This window comes from Lynx canadensis, chromosome E2, assembly GCF_007474595.2.
Source record: "Lynx canadensis isolate LIC74 chromosome E2, mLynCan4.pri.v2, whole genome shotgun sequence".
NCBI lineage: Eukaryota > Metazoa > Chordata > Mammalia > Carnivora > Felidae > Lynx > Lynx canadensis.
The window spans coordinates 27,432,742-27,451,830 of NC_044317.1; the positions used below are offsets into that span (position 1 = coordinate 27,432,742).

At 47.9% G+C, this 19,089-nt stretch overlaps 2 protein-coding genes across 2 annotated transcripts in view; one reads left to right on the plus strand and one right to left on the minus strand.

Annotated features, from left to right (window-relative positions):
- COQ9 (coenzyme Q9) lies at nucleotides 1–14,052 on the minus strand. Its single transcript, XM_030298116.1, has 9 exons — nucleotides 13,734–14,052; nucleotides 10,981–11,149; nucleotides 9,467–9,602; nucleotides 4,960–5,102; nucleotides 4,592–4,676; nucleotides 3,004–3,108; nucleotides 1,340–1,495; nucleotides 1,025–1,078; nucleotides 1–691 (listed from the first exon to the last, which is right to left on the minus strand). The coding sequence occupies exons 1-9, from the start codon at nucleotides 14,035–14,037 to the stop codon at nucleotides 656–658; spliced, it is 1,188 nt and encodes a 395-aa protein (XP_030153976.1). The 5' UTR covers nucleotides 14,038–14,052; the 3' UTR covers nucleotides 1–655.
- The window catches only part of CIAPIN1 (cytokine induced apoptosis inhibitor 1), a 16,654-nt gene continuing 11,458 nt past the window's right edge, over nucleotides 13,894–19,089 (plus strand). Inside the window, exon 1 of the mRNA XM_030298117.2 lies at nucleotides 13,894–13,975. The gene's annotated coding sequence lies outside the window, so the exon portion shown is untranslated. The remainder of the gene's footprint in view (nucleotides 13,976–19,089) is intronic.

Consider the following 19,089-nt stretch of genomic DNA (forward strand, 5'->3'; position numbering starts at 1 on the left):
AACTGCTTCAAACATATTTATTACTATTTGTACAGACTCTTAACCCTACAACACATGCTGGTGTAATGCGACAACGGCCTGGGTTCACGCCTCCGGCCAGGCTGGGCACCACTGTCCAGCAGGCACCAGTCTCAAGTGAGGCAGCTTTCTGAGGGGTTCCCAGGTGCAGCATCTCAGGACACCAGAAAGGGGAGGGGTGCAAGGAACACCTGTGTGCACAAGTCTGTGCTGTGCTGGGGATGGGCTGCCACTTTATAAAGGTTTCACAGCCTGACTCTGATTTGGGAGCCCCAGAGATTACTCTAGGAAGGTTAAGACATGATCAAGTATCTGTGAGACCATAGATAGGGACATGCCGGGTTTCTGTGGCTTGAACGCTTGGATGAGAGCCTCATTTTTTCAGTCACACAGTGGTAATGCAGAAAGGCATCAGGAGGCCTGGCCTGGTATTTAGAACTGAAGAAGTAGCCTGATCGCAGGCTACAGCTGTATCAAGTGCTCTGTGGTTTCCAGGTGGCTGTCGTAGTGACTCAGGAGTCCTTCAGTGTTTTCTCATTAACACCCTGTTCCATGGGCGGCACTTCGTATCTTTCAAAGCCCTTTCAATGTATCTGTAGATTTTCTTCTGGGCACTCTAGCTCACACCCCATCCCGCTCACCGGCGCTGGTTTAGACCGGTCAGGTTCTTGAGCTGATACAGGGAAGGAAACAGAATGATGAGGCCTTGCCCTGCCATTAGGACTTCAGTGGGAGAGACTGGGGTTTTCAAGGCGGCAGGCATGGCTAAGATCCACAGATCTGACATGCTAGGGGCCTGGGAATCAGCAATGTTTTTTAATGGCAGCAAAAAAAAAAAAAAAAAAAAGAGATGGGGTACTGAGGATCAGAGACTGGGGCTGAATCACTGTCCGTCTTATTAGGAGTTTTCTAGTTTAAAAGATTCGGGAACATTGACACATGTTTTAAGGGTCACAGGGCAGGATGGGGACGGGAGGAGAGCAGGGATGAGTGAGACAGTACTTACTGTCACTGCTGCACCCATGAGTCCTTGAACCAGTGCCTCTCCAGTGGACTTTACCTAGAAGGAGTCAGGGTCAGGCTCTTTTAAGCCCCCAGTACAAGCTCAAAGGTGAAACAGGTAAGACAAAAGCGGGGGCCGGGGGTGGGGGTGGGGGGACTCATGAGGACCCTGTGGACTGGAGGAAGAGCCTATGATCACAACCACAAATGGCCCAAGTATGGCTCTTAGGGAAATGGCTGGCACACTCCCTGGGCAAGCCTTCGGGGGGGGGGGGGTGTGCCTAGTGAGGAGGCTTCCCAAATGGCTAGCCCCAACTACCTGCTTGGCAGTGTGGCCCATGTTCATTGCATCATTAATCCGGTTTTCCAGGAAGCGCCAAGTGTCCTCGAAGTCTGGGGACGAGTCCTGCATCATCACCAGCTCTGTCGTGTTGTAGATGCCAGCCAGCACAGCTCGGCGGGTATACCAGTTAAACTGCAAAGAAACCCACCCAGGAAGGTGGGTCACCGCTACTGCTGTGGGCTGGGGAAGTCTGGGGGTTCCTACCCAAAGCCACGGGCACTAAGGGGTCCCTCCTGATCTCTTTTCCCCACAGATGCATTTGTTTCCCTGCAAGACATTGGTGTTCTCAAATTTGGCTGGGCAACAAAATTACTGGGAGATTAAAATGCAAGCTCCTGGGCCCAACTTCTCAGAGTTTAGAGTCAAGGGGTCTGAAGTAAGTGCAAGGAATCTGGACGTCTGATTAGCATCCCAGGCGATTTTGCTACATGCATCCATTTTGAAGCCTGTGAAAAGACTGCGTCTTAGGCCGCCTAAATTCTGGGAGGTTCTCTGGTCAGCCAGTTATGACCAAACCGTGGTATGCTCACCAGTAAAGTGAGGGCTGAGACAGGCCCACGGACAGATTCAGAACACCCAAGAGGAGCAAGGGGCTCCAGTCCCTCAGTCACTTCAGGCTGGCCCAGCAAATGGCTCTCTGGAGCACTAACTCGCTGCTTTGTGTTTTATTCCTTTAATTTCTTTGCTAATTTCATTTTCCCACCAGCTCTGTTGGTGGTGTCCTCCGACATGGGGGAAGCTTATTAAGTCCTTTGTTAGAACTGTGGCAGGAGTAGCTCTTCGCCTCCCCAGCTTGGACTCCACAGAGCACCATTACATATTAACTTCTTTTATGAAGGTATACTTTTTATTTTTTAATTTCCTACCAGAAATATGACAGCATTAACAAGTCAGAAGCTATCCTGGTGCCTGTTTAAAGGCTAATTGATCTCTTGGCAAAGCAGGCCAGGAGGGGCTCGGGGGAGGGAGTTCCTTTTTAAGGCAACAGCGGCTCCATGGCGTTCTGTTCACTTTTTTAAAATCAGTCTCATGAGGGGCGCCTGGGTGGCTCGGGTGGCTCAGTCGGCTCAGTCGGTTGAGCATCCGACTTCAGCTCAGGTCATGATCTCACAGTCTGTGAGTTCGAGCCCTGCATCAGGCTCTGGGCTGACTGCTCAGAGCCTGGAGCCTGCCTCGGATTCTGTGTCTCCCTCTCTCTCTGCCCATCCCCTGCTCATGCTCTGTCTCTCTCTCAAAAATAAACATTAAAAAATTTTAAAAAAATAAATAAATAAAATCAGTCTCATGAAAGACACACACTGAGAAATCACATCGCAGAATGTGAGTCTTAGGAGATTGAGGGGAAATGATTATAAAACGGCAGCCTTGTCACCAGGCCCTCTGATGCTTGTGTCACCAGGAGGGGACAGAGGGAATAATCACTGGTTTGTGGCTCGAGCGTGCATCCTTGAATGAGGACGTAGGTCCCACTATGGCTTGTTGAGGGAGCTTCCTCGTCCCTAGTCTCTCCTTTCCAAGACAGGAGTGGCACTGCAGGCCCACTGAAAGGCTCTGTGATCAAAGACCTTTCACAAACTTCCCGAAGAAATGCTTAACCCAAGCCTCTCCTCGTGTCCTGTGGGTTTGCAGAAAGCACTCACATCAGTGGACTGGTCCCCAGCGTAATGCCACATGTCATCCACCATACTGGTGATCAGGCTTAGGCTGGATGGGATGTTGTGCGGGAGCATGAGGATGCTGAGGGCCTGAAGAAAGAATGACAGAAACAGGTACTGCACACAGGGAACACAGAGCACAGGTGGACGGTGCGGCGCCTCGCCTCTCCACGGAGGTATGTGAGAGGGCCTGCCCACTCCCCTGCTGAGACCCGCCATCTCCGCCCGGTTGGCGTGAGCTCCTGGCAGCTGACAACCCTGGCTACAGCTGATGGGAGCCAGGGGCGGCCCCTACCCTCAGCTGGCCCACTCAGGTTCTCCATCCCCGGCACGTGGACTTGGGAATGCAGGCAGCCGGAGGGTCTAGACTGGTCTAAGAGTACTGAGAGCAAGGATGGTGGCGGGCACCCCATTCTGTAACATGGAGGTAGAAGCAGAGCTAGGAGGAGGGTCTGGGGGTAGTTTCTAGGTCCAAATCCCTGGGCCCAGCAGCATTCCTGCCCTTGATGCCCTGTGGCAACCTCACAATAAATTCCTCCCTGGGGTTTTGCTTAACTCAAGTTGGTTTCTGGTATCTGAAACCAAAAATCCTTCAACTAATACAAGCAATAGCACGACCCAGAGACGCTTCCTTAGCAGACATCGACTCTTGAGAGTACAAGGTCTTGTCACTTTACCAACTCAAAACTCCACTGGCTGTGGCCTGCGGGAGCTGGGTCAGAGGCCCTGGCTCGGCTGGAAAAGTTTTTTCTTATCGAAGTAGCCCAGAAGAAAACGTGCTGAGTCAGAAGGCAGTCAGGGCCCAATACACACACTTCCACTGCTTTGACTGCAAGGTGGAATGAGTCAGGCCAGAGGTCTGAAAATCCAGCGTGGCAAGCACAGGCAGGGGACAGGACTCCGCTCTCGCGATACTCCCTCCACAGGCAGCCTGGGGTTAGGTGCACCGCTGCTGTTCCAAGGTCTGTCAACTGACTGATGGGCGCTATTGCTCAGTAGTGGGTGGAGGACACTAGACGATCCCTGCTGCCCTCTCATTCCTGATGTGCTTGGACTCCATTTTCTTAACTAAGAGAACGGCCCACACTGTGATATGCTTTGAAACAGGAAAAAGGAAGCTTCAGGAAAGGGGACAAAAAAGCCTTGGAACGAATACTCCAATTTTCAAGCATCACATCGACAACTGGAAAAGACATCCAGTCCTCTGAGATCCAGGACACGACAGGCCTGTTAATGACGATGGCCAATAAAATCTCATTTTCTAATCTCCTCCATGGATTCCTCCTCACTGAAGACCTGGTAGCACACTCAGGCCACCAGGAGCCAACACGATGTGACCCAGTACGCAAGCCACTCACACCTCTAGGAACTGAGACCCAGATGGCTCAGTTACTCCCTCTGGCACGCCCAAGTCCGCACTCCCTAGCTCTACCAAGTGCACGGAGAATCCCCAGGTCTGTGCGGATTAATGAGCTAGCTTCTGAAGACTGTGCAGGGTCCTCCGAGTGCAAGGTGCTGAGAACTAAGAACACGAATGCATTGGTGCCCTGTAGCCTAGATATGGACTCTGTACCCGGGGCCAGTGCTCAATGTACGGAATCAGCATTCTCAGTCTGGTTTCCACTGCGTCCCTCAGGAACTGGTCTGTCTTCCTCTTCCTGGAAGAGGGAAAAGAAAAGAGTGGGTCTCTGGGTCAAAGGCATGGGCTCGGGGCTATCCTGCTTACTCGGCGCTAGGGAGGAGGGTCCCACCAGCTCCTGATGCTGGCCTGACTACAGCTGTCACAGAGAGGCAGCTGTGTTCCAGTCCCCTCAAAGCAGCGGGGCTGCTCAATGCTCCTCTCTGTCGGCTCTGCCTGGATTGGCCTCCCGAGACTGTTGGTGGGGCCGGAGCCCCCTGATCCTTAACTGCCACCCTGAGCAAAAATGCCACAGGACTTACTCGGCCTGGCCCAGCTGTACCAGCTTCTGCTCCTCTTCCAGCACATGAGTGAGCCGAGCATTGCACTGGGTCACAAAATGCAGTACCAGCTCACTGCCGTCATTCCCAAACATGCTGGCGGCTGCAGTGGAGAGACCCAGAGACTACAAAAGGAGACAGAGAAAACAGAAAAGTGGCAGACAAATGTAGTGGACATGTGTTGTCTGTTCCTCACCAGCACCTCTTTTTCCAGTAACAGCAGCTTGATTTTTAATGGGATAACCCTATTCTTCACCCCTGGTCCGTGTGATTTGGGCAAAGCTGACCAGCAATCCTCCATCCTCCATCAACCCTTTGGTGTATTTTTTTTTTTTTTTTTTGAGAGAGAGGGCGTGAGTGAGGGGCAGAAAGAAAGAGAATCTCATGAGGGGCGGAGAGAGAAGGTGGGGGGGAGAGAGAGAGAGAACATCCCACGCAGGCTCTACACTGTCAGCACTCACCTGAAGCAGGGCTCGTGAGCCAGCTCATGACCTGAGCCGAAGTCAGATGCTTAACCAACTGAGCCACCCAGGCGCCCCCTTTGGTGTGCTGTAAAGCCTGAGATCCAGACTTGGATAACTGGGGCTCACAGTGACTAGGTCAGGCACATGGACATGACCAAATCCAGGCCCTAAGAGGCCACCTCTGGACTTTTGCTAGTGCTCACGGAAAAGAAGTGCTCTCTTTCCACTGGGGCTGCTGAACCATTTTTAGTCCTGCGTGGGAATGAAGCTCACAGAGAGGAAAGCAAAGCAGACAGGATGGAGAGATTCCCAGCAGCACAATGGAGCTACTTCCAGACTTTTGTTATTAAATGAGTCTGAACACACCCTTGCCTGCTCCAGCCAATCAGAATTGAGCTCTGACACTCGTAACCCAGAGTCCTAATATAAAAAAGGGGGCTGGGAAGAGCACTCAGCTCTTCCTCACCAATTCACTTAACCTAAACCTCTTGGAAATTAGGCCTCTCTGTTGTAAAAAAAACCAAAAAAACAAAAAACAAAACAAACCCAAAAACCAAAAAACATTTTTCTTTTTTTTAAATAAATGTTTATTAATTTTTAAAATATATTCTTTTTTTAATGTTTATTTATTTTTTGAGAGAGAGAGAGACAGAGCATGAGGGGAGGGGCTGAGAGAGGGAGACACAGAATCCAAAGCAGGGGCTCAAACTCACAAACCATAAGATCATGACCTGAGCTGAAGTCAGACGCTTAACCGACTGAGCCACCCAGGCGCCCCAAATGTTTATTCATTTTTGAGAGAGACAGAGAGAGAAGGGGAGGGGCAGAGAGAGGGGGACAGAGGATCTGAAGCAGACTCTGCACTGACAGCAGACAGCCTGATGCAGGACTTTAACTCACAAACCATGAGATCATGACCTGAGCTGAAGTCGATGCTTAACTGACTGAGCCACCCAGGCGCCCCAAATGCTTATTCATTTTCGAGAGAGCAAGTGAGCAAGGGGGGCAGGGGCAGAGAGAGAGAGGGGCAGAGGATCTGAAGTGGGCTCTGCACTGACAGCAGAGAGCCTGATGCAGGACTTGAACTCACAAACCATGAGATTGTGACTTGAGCTGAAGTCGAATGCTCAACTGAGCCACCCAGGGGCCCCAAAACATTTTCTTTTATGAGTTGTTAAGGAGTTAACAATGCCACGATGGTCCTTTGCTCTTCCTGATACGTGGCAATCATCGAGCATCTACTGGAGGCAGAACTATGACAGCACCAGGGAGAGCGGGAAGGGAAGGAACAAAAAAAGTACTAACTATAAATCCCTCCAATTGGGAATGGAGAAAGTGCCTCTGTTTTGGTGGAAGTACACAGCCTTTATAGAGGGCAATTTGGCAGTATTCACAACAGACTTGCAGCCACATCAATACTAATGGCAACTGATATTTACTGTGTCAGGCACCCTGCTAAGCACATGACACACACGAACTCACTGTGGCCTCGGCCACGTAGCAACTCCAGCTGGTGGGTGTTATCCTCACTCATTTTACAGATGGGGAAACTGAGGCTCAGAGCTCGTCACCACCAGGCTATACTGGCTCTACTATGTATGTAACAACACCCTCAAAAATATACACACTCAGGGCTCCTGGCTGGCTCAGACACAGCATGTGACTTTTGATCTTGGGGTCGTGAGTTCAAGCCCCACATTGAGTGTAGAGATGACTTAAATAAATATTTGGAAAAAAAACATATTTTCTCTCTCTAGACCAGGTGGGGAGTTATTGTCTCAGCCTCCGCTTTGTGATGCAGGGGCTGTAGTCCACAAGCCACACGTCCAGCTCCATGTTAGGCTCTGCCCATCCATCGCTGGAGGGAGACCGTGAGGCTAGAGGAGGAGGAAGGGTCCCTCTCCTTCCTGTGGACGTCCTGTCTGCTGGCGGCTCCGTGAGCATCTCCCCAGAAGCCACCTTCACCCAGGGGCAGTACTTCCCTTTGGTGGCCTGGCCCTGGCCGAGCCGGTATGTACCCTTCCCAGAACCCAAAGAACGGGTTCCACTGAGACACCATCACCCAGGGGACCCTCTCTCTAAACTTAGAGACAGCATCACTGGCCAAGTAGCTCCTCCTCCTCACCTCCACAGGGACTCTCCTTCAAGCCTCCCATTTTAACAAGTCCAATTTTCCCCTTTGTCTCCTTAGCCCTGGAGATGGGAGCTAAACCCTGTGGCAACCTCCGTAATACCCTAAGGGCTTCTTTTTATCCTGCCAGTTACCTGGTTACCAACTGTACACCCCATTCCCCCTTCACTGTATTAAGTTCTATTTGAATAACCGGTGTAGTTTCTGTTTGGTCTGATACAGCACAAAATAGCAACTCCATTTCTCAAAATGCACTTAAATGTTGTACAAATAGGTTTAGAATACTAAAAAATTAGAAACAACCCAAATGTTTATCAATTGAAGTCAAGTAAATACAATGGGTATTATGCAGCCACTATGAATGAAGATATACACAGGACACAGTGAAAAAGACCAGTTACTGTAGACTAATGCAGTATAAGATTTTTCCAAACAGGGGCGCCTGGGTGGCTCAGTCAGTTAAGCATCTGACTTCGGCTCAGGTCATGATCTCATGGTTTGTGGGTTCGAGCCCCGTATCAGCTCCGTGCTGACAGCTCGGGGCCTGGAGCCTGCTTTGAATTCTGTGTCTCCCTCTCTGTCCCTTCCCTGCTTGTGTTCTCTCTCTCTCTCTCTCTCTCAAAAATTAATAGACATAAAAAAAAAGTTCTAGGACTGTGAATATAGGTAGCTTTGATATATAGTGATTCCCTCCCTTTAAAAAAAAAAAAAAAAGATTTTTCCAAACCATCCTGTTACATTTCTGTTCCACCACTTCCTGTAGTAATTCTTTCTAACATCCTCTGCCACCCTCAAACCTTTGTCTCCTCTTACCCTTTTTAACTTCAGGTTCATGAGACAACCACACCTACTTCACAGGGAACAGAAGCTGTCCCCTGGGAACTCCCTTAATATTCTAAAAACTAAACCCGTAGCTGTCTTCTCCAACCTCACCCCTAATACATCAAAGGCCAGTCCTCGCACTCATTTCCCAGATCTCCTAATTCTTGCCTTGAAGGGGCTCTGGACTTCGGATTTTGCCACTTTCTCTCGTACCTGTACTTCACCCTTGTTTCTGTGCTCTCGCCAGCGTTCAAACATGCTCACCCTTCCATCCAATTTCCCCACAAGCTTGGGGTGGGAGACGTGAATCTGGAACTCCTTTGCTTTCTGTTCTCACTGTGCTCTCACAGGGCGGTACCTGGCTATGCTTGACAATTCTGTGCACCATGGCCTCCAGGTGAGCCAACGGCTTAATCTAAAGCAGCCATCTGTGCCAACGCAGGAGCAAACACCGTCAGTCTTACTGACAAAGCAAGGCGTGTTGGTCTCCTAGATGGTGCCCTCTTGCATTTTCAAACACCAGATTTCATCAATTTTAAGATGCACCTATTTTTTCATTTCATTTTATTTTTATGATTTTTATTTTGAAGTAATTTCTATACCCAACATGGGGCTGGAACTTACAACCCCAAGATCAAGAGTCACACATTCTACCAACTGAGCCAGCCAGATGCCCCCCTACTTTTTCATTTAAACATTCAGTGTGAATATGCAATTGACAACGTTCCCCAGTTTAATAGGTAGCATTTTTTCTTTTTTAGTGTTGCATAAAATAATGGCACTTCTTACAACCACTGCTGTCTTAAAGTCAATGAAACGTGGTAACTGTGATCATAGGCAACACCTATGCCTAAGGGGCTGCCTTTATAACCTAGCTCGCAAGAACCAACTCTATGGTATAATCTTTCTGTATTAAACAAATAAAGCTATTTTTACCCTATTGGGAAAACACACCCTGCCCCAATCCTGTAGCAGTGAGGGGCTCTAAGCTGGGCCATAAGAAAGCATGAGGCCCTCTGCTTTGGCCGGTGTGACTCCCTCCCGGCCGCCACCCCCCTCCTCCTATACACACCTGGGCTCCTTCCGCGATGGCCTCTGCTGTCCACCCGTGGGCAGGCACGAACTCCAGGGCTGCGGTCAGGATGCGGTGCTGCAGCTGCTCCTCACTCTCATGGTCCTCCTCCTCCTCACCGCCCTGATCTGTGTACCTGAGACCCAAACCCAACAGACACGTGGGGACGGAACCCAGCACACCTCATCTCACTGCCGGCTGCCTAACACGCAAAATGCGCCTGACCGGAAACCGGAGGCTCTGGGCCTCCTCTAAGCGCACGCTGGGAAGACACTTACTTTTCACTAGTACTGATGTTTCAATGCCAACAGAACAAAAATTCTATCACCTTTCTCCTCTCATACAGTCACTGAGACAAGGGATCCCGTGAGTGAGGAGGTCATGTCATAGGAAGGCAAATGCTCCCATAGCCCCCTGGATTTCTCTGTTTACAGCCCTTAGCACACTGTTTCTTCATCTGTATTTGTACCAAACGGTAACTCCATGAGGACAGGGACAACGGTTGTAGTATTCACAGGGCCTGGCACAAAGGAGATCCTCAGAACATATTTGCTGAATGGAAATGAGAAGCACTTTAATCAGGAGACCAGAAAAATGATGGGAACACCCTAATTTCAGAGCTAGCAGAACTTCTCAGTGGCAGAATTAAGAAGAAAAAATATCTAATGGAAATGTAAACTATTTTCACCTCCCTAGAGGCCAATTTGGTCCCACACATGTAACAAAATTTTAGATGTGCACCTGCTTTGATTCAATGCTCCCCCCGCTGAGAGAATCACACACTTGATCACATTTTTTATAGCAGTGAAGGAAATCTAAATATTCATCAATAAAAGATAGGTTAAATAAATTTAAATTGTTTTTAATGTTTATCCTTGAGAGAGTGAGAGCATGAATGGGGAAGGGGCAGAGAGAGAGGGAGACACAGAATCCGAAGCAGGCTCCAGGCTCTGAGCTGTCAGCACAGAGCCTGATATGGGGCTCAGACCTACCAACGGTGAGATCATGACCTGAGATGAAGTCGGACGCTTAACCGACAGAGCCATCCAGATGCCCCAAGATAGGTTAAATAAATTTTAATACTGCCATTTGCTGGCATAGTATGCAACCATTAAAATCATGCAGACTGAGAAAACATTAAAAATGTACTATTGAGTGAAAAAACAGGTTCTGGAATGGTGTACAGTGTAATTAATCACTTATAGTATATAGATTTACGTATGGAGTATACTTAAAAAACATCAAAAAAGGACATTTGCAAAAACATTAGTTTTTTCAGGGTTTGTGATTTCTGGTAATTTTTGCTTTACTTTTATGAGCTTCTTTACTTTGAGTAGATATTTTAGAGTGTACAGGCACAATTAAAATATAATAAAAAAGCAACAGTTTCCTTTCAAAGATAGCCTAGAAAATGATGGAAGGTGAAAAGGAGGATAAAGAGGAGAGAGGAAGGACAGACACACCCAAGCATGCAAAATGGCCAGAAATGGATGGACTGCGGTCCTGATACATACCTGGGGGGTGGACGAGAGGACTCTGGCTTGGGTTCTTCTGCTCTGTGTGTCTCAGGATGTTGCTGAGAAAAAGACGGGGGAGGTTGTTGCTTCTGCTCATCTGAAGACTTTAGCTGCACAGCTGAAGCATGGAAGGCACGTGACACCACGGCTGACTGGCAACGGGACACTGAAACAAGAACGGGGCTGGTCAGGCAGGAACACTTACCAGAGAAGACTCTTTGATGCCCCCAACGGCGTGAGGGATGGGGAGAGGAAAAGCAGGGCTGAGTCTACTCCAGAACCACTTATCCGAGTATTGAGTCCCAGACAAAAGTCTTCGGTAAACTGGCAACCTTGACACATGATGTGGTGGCAAAAGCACGAGCCAGGGAACCGAAGACCTGGCCTCTGGCCTTTTGCTATCGTTTGTTCACTGTATGGTAATGGGCTTCGCCCCAATGAGCATGATTTTTAAATATGCAAATTAAGAGTAAGAATCTGTTTGCTCACTGGGAGTGTTGTGAAGCCCAATCAAAAAGTGAAAATGACCTGAAATTGCTACATATTTATATTATACCAAGAGCACTGGACTAGAAATGAGGCCTGAGTACTGATTCCTATAGTATTTATATGGTGTCTTCACACAGGTCACTAATCTCTATTTACTTACTCATTTAATTCATTTGAGCGAGAGAGACAGAGACAGAGTGAGTGGGGGAGAGTGGCAGGAGAGAGAGAGAATCTCAAGCAGGCTCCATGCTCAGGGCAGAGCCCAACATGTGGCTCAATCCCATGACTGTAAGATCGTGACCTGAGCTGAAACCAAGAGTTGGATGGGATGGTCAATGGTCAACTGACTGAGCCACCCAGGCACCCCACAGGTGTGGGGTTTTTCTCATGCTGATGTTTTCTCATTGGCAACACCTGCAACACCTTATTTACTATGTGAAGGGCTTTGGAAAGTCCAGGCTCATACTCCTTTTTTTCTTTCCCAACATTTTATTATAGAAAATTTCATACAAGTTGAAAGAACTATGACATGAACACCTGTGTACCCACCACCTAGGTTCTACATATCTATCACACTCTCCCGTCATCAATCCATCTTACGTTTGATGCATGTTGTAGACCTCAGTATTCTTCAGCTCCACACATTCTGCGTGCATATCATTAACCAGAGTTCAGTATTTACTTACTGGTCTTTTACTGAGGTGGTAGTTATATACAATGAAATACACAAATCTTAAATGTGCCAAATCTGAGTCCTGACAAAAGTGTACACTTGCATAACCTGAACCCCTAATGTGAAGAATATTATCATCACCCCAGAAAGCTTATGCTCCTCCCCGGTCATTCCCCCCCACCTACACTGTTCTGAAATTTCCACCCTGTCCTGTCCTAGAATTTCATCTAAAGGGAATCATACAGTATATCCTTTTTGTGCAAAACTTCTTTTGCATAATATATTGTTAACTGATTAGTATTTTTGTGGAAATCAATTGCTACTTTTTATTGCTGACTGGTATTGCATTAAGAAACACTAGTCTGTTGATGAACACCTGGGTTGTTTCAGCCTACTCTATCATGAATAAAGTCGCTGTAAATGTACTTGTACACACCTTGTGGTGGACATATGCTTTCATTTCTCCACTTAGGAGTGGATATGCTGGGGCACAGGCATTTCTTTAAACATTTGGATTGGAGTTTTGTATTAACAACAGAAGGACACTCGTGTTTTAAAAAGAAATCTATGGACTAACTCGGGGAACGATGATGTTAAAAGAAACACAGAATAGGGGCATCTGGGTGGCTCAGTTGGTTGAGGCTCAGGTCACCATCCCAGGGTCATGAGATGGAGCCCTAACATCGGGCTCTGCACTAAGCTTGGAGCCTGCTTAAGATTCTCTCCCTTTCTTTCTCTCTCTCTCTCTCTCTCTCCCCCCCATCCCCTCTTTCTCAAAAAACAAAACACAACACAGAACAGTAGGTGTAAAAATATCCGTATTTTAGTATTTGTACACACACAAAAAATGGAACAAATACTCATAAAACTTCGAACAGGATGGGAGAGGTCCCAAAGCACGACTGTGGAAACCACCGCGGAGCACAAGATTTGATGAAATCCAGGAGAATATTATTTTATTAGTTGTATGTTTATGTTAATACATCAATGTATACATTCTATTTATGGAGGTGACACTGGTTGTCCATTTACAGTAGCAATTTAAAGCTGCCTCTTTTAAGTAAACGTCTAGTATTAAGAACTCGGGTGTATAAACAAAAATACTGACTATATTGTGGAAAAGGTGGGACAATATCATAGAATCAATGAAGTGAGGAGATGACCGACTTAAGAAACAACGGACTAGGGGCTCTCTGCGGCCGTTTCCAACTCTGACCCTGAAGTGGCCCTTCCCGGGGACTTGGCGGTGGACTTGCCGACAGACTGGGTCTGGGTCTGCCAGGCTGCAACTGCCGAACTGTGAGACCCTGGGCACCCACAGCCCTCTCTCTGGGGCTCCGTTAACTTCATTAAATGGGAGAGACAGGCCCCGCCCCGCCACTCCTGCCCTTCACAGCTCAAGAATGGGGGCAGAAACCAGCCAGGCGGCCCCTGCGAGCCCTGGACGCCGGCGGCTCCGCGCCGATGCCCTTCACCTCACCTTGCTCGTGGGCCGCCACGGCGGCCTCTTCCGCCCCGCACCCAGCCCAGGTCGGCTTCGTGCCCCCTCCCTGCTCCTCCCCGCTCCCCGGCTCGGCCGCCCCCTCACCGGGCAGGCACCGCAGCTGCAGGAGCCTCCAGCCCGCCCGGCCGAGCGCGCCTGACACCGCCGCCGCTGCCGCCGCCATCTTGGAAGCGGGCACGCCTCCGCCAGTGACGCGGCGGACACCCGGGAGCTCGCCAAGGCCACTTCCGCCCTGCCCGCGCTCCCGCAGAGTCCTCATATCGCGAGAGGCGCGAGGTGCGAAGCCGGCTGCCGCGAAGAAGCCGGGAGCGAGCCCCGAGAGGCAGGTGAGCGTCGTAGAGTTGCGGCCCAGGAACCCGATCTCCCCAGCTGTCCCCTTCCGGCCCATCCTCGCCCCTGGAGCCTCTTGTTTCCTAGTCCCAGCCCCGTCCCTCGGTGAACACGGAGCCATGACCACCTCCCAGGGGAGCACGGCGGGCTTTTGCCCGGGGAGCCCGTATGGGGGGGGGGGGCGGCCGGCCCTGCCTGTCTCGGGCTCCTGCGCTGTGATGGCTTCTGACCTTCCCGGGCTGCCTCCTCTCATGCGCTGCCGGCCCGAGGTCTGAGGCTCCGAAGTCAGCGCGCTGAGAAGGAGGAGCCTTGACCTTGCGTCCCCAAGACCTGGGTCCTTCAAGACCCGCTTCTGCTAATAGCCAGCCGTTGTGACCTTGGACCTCAGGCCCTCGTCTCAAACACTGGGGGAGCTGAAGCCTCGGTCTTTGGGAGAGGTGGGGTACTTAACTCCCAGGTTGTAATTTTGAGCCAGTGATTTGCCAGAACCTCCAAAGTGTGGAGTTGGTGTTATTAAATAACAAAAAAGTAACCGAGTAACTTTTAAAGATCTAATTGGCTTTATTGAACAATTCATGAATTGGGCAGCATCCCATCCCAAGTAAAGGAAAGGTTTTTTTTTTTTAAAGGCAGAGGGGGTGAGACAGGGAAGTTATAATGCGGGAGGGGATTATTTCAGGCAAGGGGACAGAAGGGGTCTGTTAGGCAGATTACTTTACTAATGCTGACTGTAAAATTCCAAACTGACCCCTGAATTGAGATTACATTCCTGGAGAAGGTTGAAACCACAATTAAGTTAGCTGTTAGTTTCGGTTTGTTGATGATGTGTGCTTAGCACAAGTGGCTCCATTTGGTGCCTGTGGTCATCTTTTCAGCGGTATAATTTAATATTTCCCAAACTTGCCAGATCAAAAGAACCATCCAGGATGCTTGCTAATAAATTGGGTACCCAGGTCTTTCTCCTGGAGTGTTGATTCAGTACATCTGGGTGCAGTCCAGGAATCTTATTTTAACAAAGCCCCCAGGTGACTTGTAGACTCTGCAAGTTTAGGTAAGGTTGGTGGTGTCCATTCTGACATTAAGTGCCGATCTCTGAATGACTCAGGGAGGTCATGGACCAGGCACTAAACTGAAGTGTAAATGCAGAGTGCCTCCCTGTGATATCTGTCATCAGGGAAGGCTTCATATTAACAGGGAAAAGTACATGGTTTCCATGTTAGGAATAACTGATGACAGGAACAAAGCATGTCATTCTGTAAATTTTGTGTTTGCAGTTAGACCCTTGTCTTTGTATCTCTTTGGCACAATGCTTATCAGCTAGTCTTTTCAAAACATCTTGCCCTCGGGGCGCCTGGGTGGCTCAGTCGGTTAAGCGTCCGACTTCAGCTCAGGTCACGATCTGATCTCGCGGTCTGTGAGTTCGAGGGCTGCCGGCCCGGAGCCTGGAGGCTGCTTCCGATTCTGTGTCTCCCTCTCTCTCTGCCCCTTCCCCATTCATGCTTTGTCTCTCTCTGTCTCAAAAATAAATAAACGTTAAAAAAAATTATTAAAAAAAAAAACAAAACAAACAAACAAAAAATCTTGCCCTCCCCTGCCTGGATGTGGAGAAAGCCCTTCTGAGCCAGAACTACTCCCCAGATGTTAAAATTTCAGATCCACAGCTCTGGATTTCATTAAAACACTACTGATCTGTGAGGTTTTGTTTTCTGAGTTCTGTCCACCGATCCTCAAATGAGCCTTTCCTGTGGAAATTCTAGCTCTGGGGTATCCTTCCTGAAATTCTTAATTCTTGACACATACCTAATTGTCCGGAGACAGTCTTCCATTTTCCTTTGAGTTTCTTGTTTTCTTGCCGATTATCACCTCTTTTTCTCTGCGTGTGTGTGTGTGCGCGTGCACACACACACGCTCATTACATTTAAATGTTTCCTTTTTGAGAACTTTCAGTATTCTTAGAAGTTTTTAGCCACCTGACTTAAAAGGATTGATCCTTGGTAAGAACTGGTATGCAAACTTCAATCTTATTTTTTTTTAATGTTTTTATGGGGGGGGCAGGGGCAGAGAGAGTGGGGTGGGGGGACAGAAAATCTGAAGCAGGCTCTGTGCTCGATGAGGGGCTTGAACTCATGAACTGTGAGATCATGACCTGACCCAAAGTCGGTTGCTCAACTGACTGAGCCACCCAGGTGCCCCAATCTTCTTTTTTTTCCTTTTGGCTCCCTTCATCCTTCAGAGGAGCCAAATGCCTCAAGATTTGGTGTTTATTGGGTACCTGAGAAATAAACAAGTGCATCTCCAGAAGTTGTTTTCAGACATCTGCTTTCCCTGCCTGCCAGTAGCATTTTAGAAGAGCCACGGGCACTTGTGTATAGCAGGCAGTGCTGGAGCAGTGCTTAACAAGGCCAGTTACGTGACAGTGCCTTCTTCAACTCCACCTCTTTTTAGATATGAAACTGAGTCACACTTGTAAGTATGTTGACTTAGGTGCCGGACATTTTTTCCTTAGAGTTGCTTTAAAAAGGCAGATTGACAGCCACACAGAACTCTGACGATGACAGGTATCACACTTTGGCTTTTAGATACTTTAAAGAACGTTGTGTCCCATTTTATTCGGAAAATGCTGGCCGAGAGTGGTGGCTATGTCTGTGTTTTGAGGGTTAATGTTTAGTAAATGTATTTTATGAGCTCCCTCTTGCCAGAGAAGATTAGTTTGGGGGGATATGGAACGCAAAGCATTTTACATCCTTCTAATGTGCTGACACAGTCCCACTGGAGTAGTGCCTAAGATGTCATAAAGTGCAGCTCTTCTGTGTAATTCTAACAGTGAGAAAGAAGTCTCACATCTCTCCCTGGGGAGTCCTCAGTGGGCATAGCTGAGGAGAAAGAATAGGCTTTATAGGGACTCTTTGAAGCAAAGGCAATTAAACTGGCCACCAAAAACTAAGTTCTCTTAGAAGATTATTTTGTTGAGCTCTGTGCAGCAGACCCTGCTGAGGATCTGCATGAAATATGGTTTGCATATTCTTATCTTCTCATTTACTTCGTACAGCGGCCTTGCAAAATAGGAGATTATTATTCTTTATTGATGGGAAAAGAGGCTAATAACTAACCCATGGTCATGTAGCTACTAAGTAGACAGTCTAGTGGTCGATAGAAGCCCAGTTCATCTGTATTCAAAACCTGTGCTCTGTAGAAACTGCCTCCATTTAAGGTTGCTGAAAAGGTCTAGACACCTGGCTTTTTGTTTTGCTCTAACAAACTTTTGCACCTTCTTTCTTTCTTGATGCTTTTTCTGTGAGTACAGTGTAAGGTTTGTAGTTGTTGCTGGTGGGCAGGGAGCTGGTCACTTTCTATTGTCCCAGCAGAGAACCTGGTGCCAACATCATTCTAGAAACAAGTTCTTTATTTCTTATAATCTGATGCCCAGCAATCCATGGTCCTATTTTCCCTGGCTGGTTCTTCTGTGCTGACAGCATGGAGCCTGCCTGGGATCCCCCATGCCCACCCCTTCCCTCCCTCCTCCCTCACTCCCCTGTTTACATGCACTCTCTCTCTCTCTCACAATAAATAAATAAACTTAAAAAAAATATGTTTGCGGGAGTTCTTCCTCAACATCCTGTGCCTGTTAAAAGCTTAAAAGTTTCATTTCTTTATTGTGTACTTTTTAAGGATTTAAAAACGATTCAGTGACTAAGGAATGTTGCTTGTCTGATAATACTTGGCATCCTTTTTACTGGGGCTTGCAGTCAGGTCGGGATAATAAGAAGTGGACATTTTACATGGAAGCAATTGGATAAAAGGTATGATGAAAGCAAAAAGGCAAAGGTTTTTCATAGAACAAGGAGGGATTCACTTGGGAGAAGTGGGAGATCCAGGTGGAGCCAGATTATTTATGGAGGACCTGATTCCAGAAGAATGACTTGATTTCACCTAGAAAATAAACTTCTTTAGGAAGTGAGTGACAAAACCAAAGTACTATAGTATTTAAGGATGACTGGCTAATTTGGCTAAGATTTGTAGGTGGAGGAGCAGGTCGTTTGAAGTGAATATTTTTAAGTTTTTATTGTTTTATTTTTGAGAGAGAGAGAGAGTGTGAGCAGGGGAGGTGCAGAAAGAGAGGGAGACCCAGAATCCGAAGCAGGCTCCGGGCTCCAAGCTGTCAGGACAGAGCCTGACGCGGGGCTCAAACCCATGAACCATGAGATCATGACCTGAGCTGAAGTCTGGCTCTCAACGGACTGAGCCACCCAGGCGCCCCTGAAGTGAGTATTTTTGAGGACGGAAGAATGTAGTGGATGTGGCTTAAATTCAGTCCGAGTGCCTGCGGTGGCATAATTGTGACTGAGTTAGCCACTTCTGCAGAAGACAGGAGTGTTCAGCACAACACTGATCCATGCTTGACCTGGCTACCACGGCTTCTGCCTTTATGCCATTTATTAGAGCTATTTTAGGTTGGAAACTTGGTGGCATTAATGTTTAAGAAAGAAAGGAGGAGCCAAGTAGAATGCTATCGCCTGACCTGATTTCATTGTGAGCACATTCTAGACTCATCTCAGTATCCAGTGGAAGAGAAAGTTGCCTCAAGGTGTGGGGGGAGGGGATTTCCATAGGTTAAAAGCATGGGCTTTACAGTCATATGGATTTGGTTTCAAATTCCAGGTCTTTATCTCACAACATTTATTAGTTGTGTGACCTGGCAAGTCCATGGCTTCAGTTTTATAGCTGTAAAATGGGAATATTTAGTTTAAGGTTGTGCTGAGGTTCAGTTGAGATCATGTATTTTAAGTGTTTTGAACAGTCTGGGTAACTAACATTAAACGTTAAAGACAGTAGGTAGTATTGATCATTGCAGATTCAATGGAATTGAATTTTCATATTTTGATGAAAGGGAAAATATCATTATTCAATTTGCTAAATTTAAATATGTTGTCTTCTGGGCGCCTGGGTGGCTCAGTCCGTTAAGCATCTGACTTCAGCTCAGGTCATGATCTCACAGTTTGTGGGTTCAAGTCCCGTGTCAGGCTCCGTGCTGACAGCTCGGAGCCTGGAGCCTGCTTTGGATTCTGTGTCTCCCTCTCTCTCTGCCCCTCCCCGGCTTGCACTGTATCCC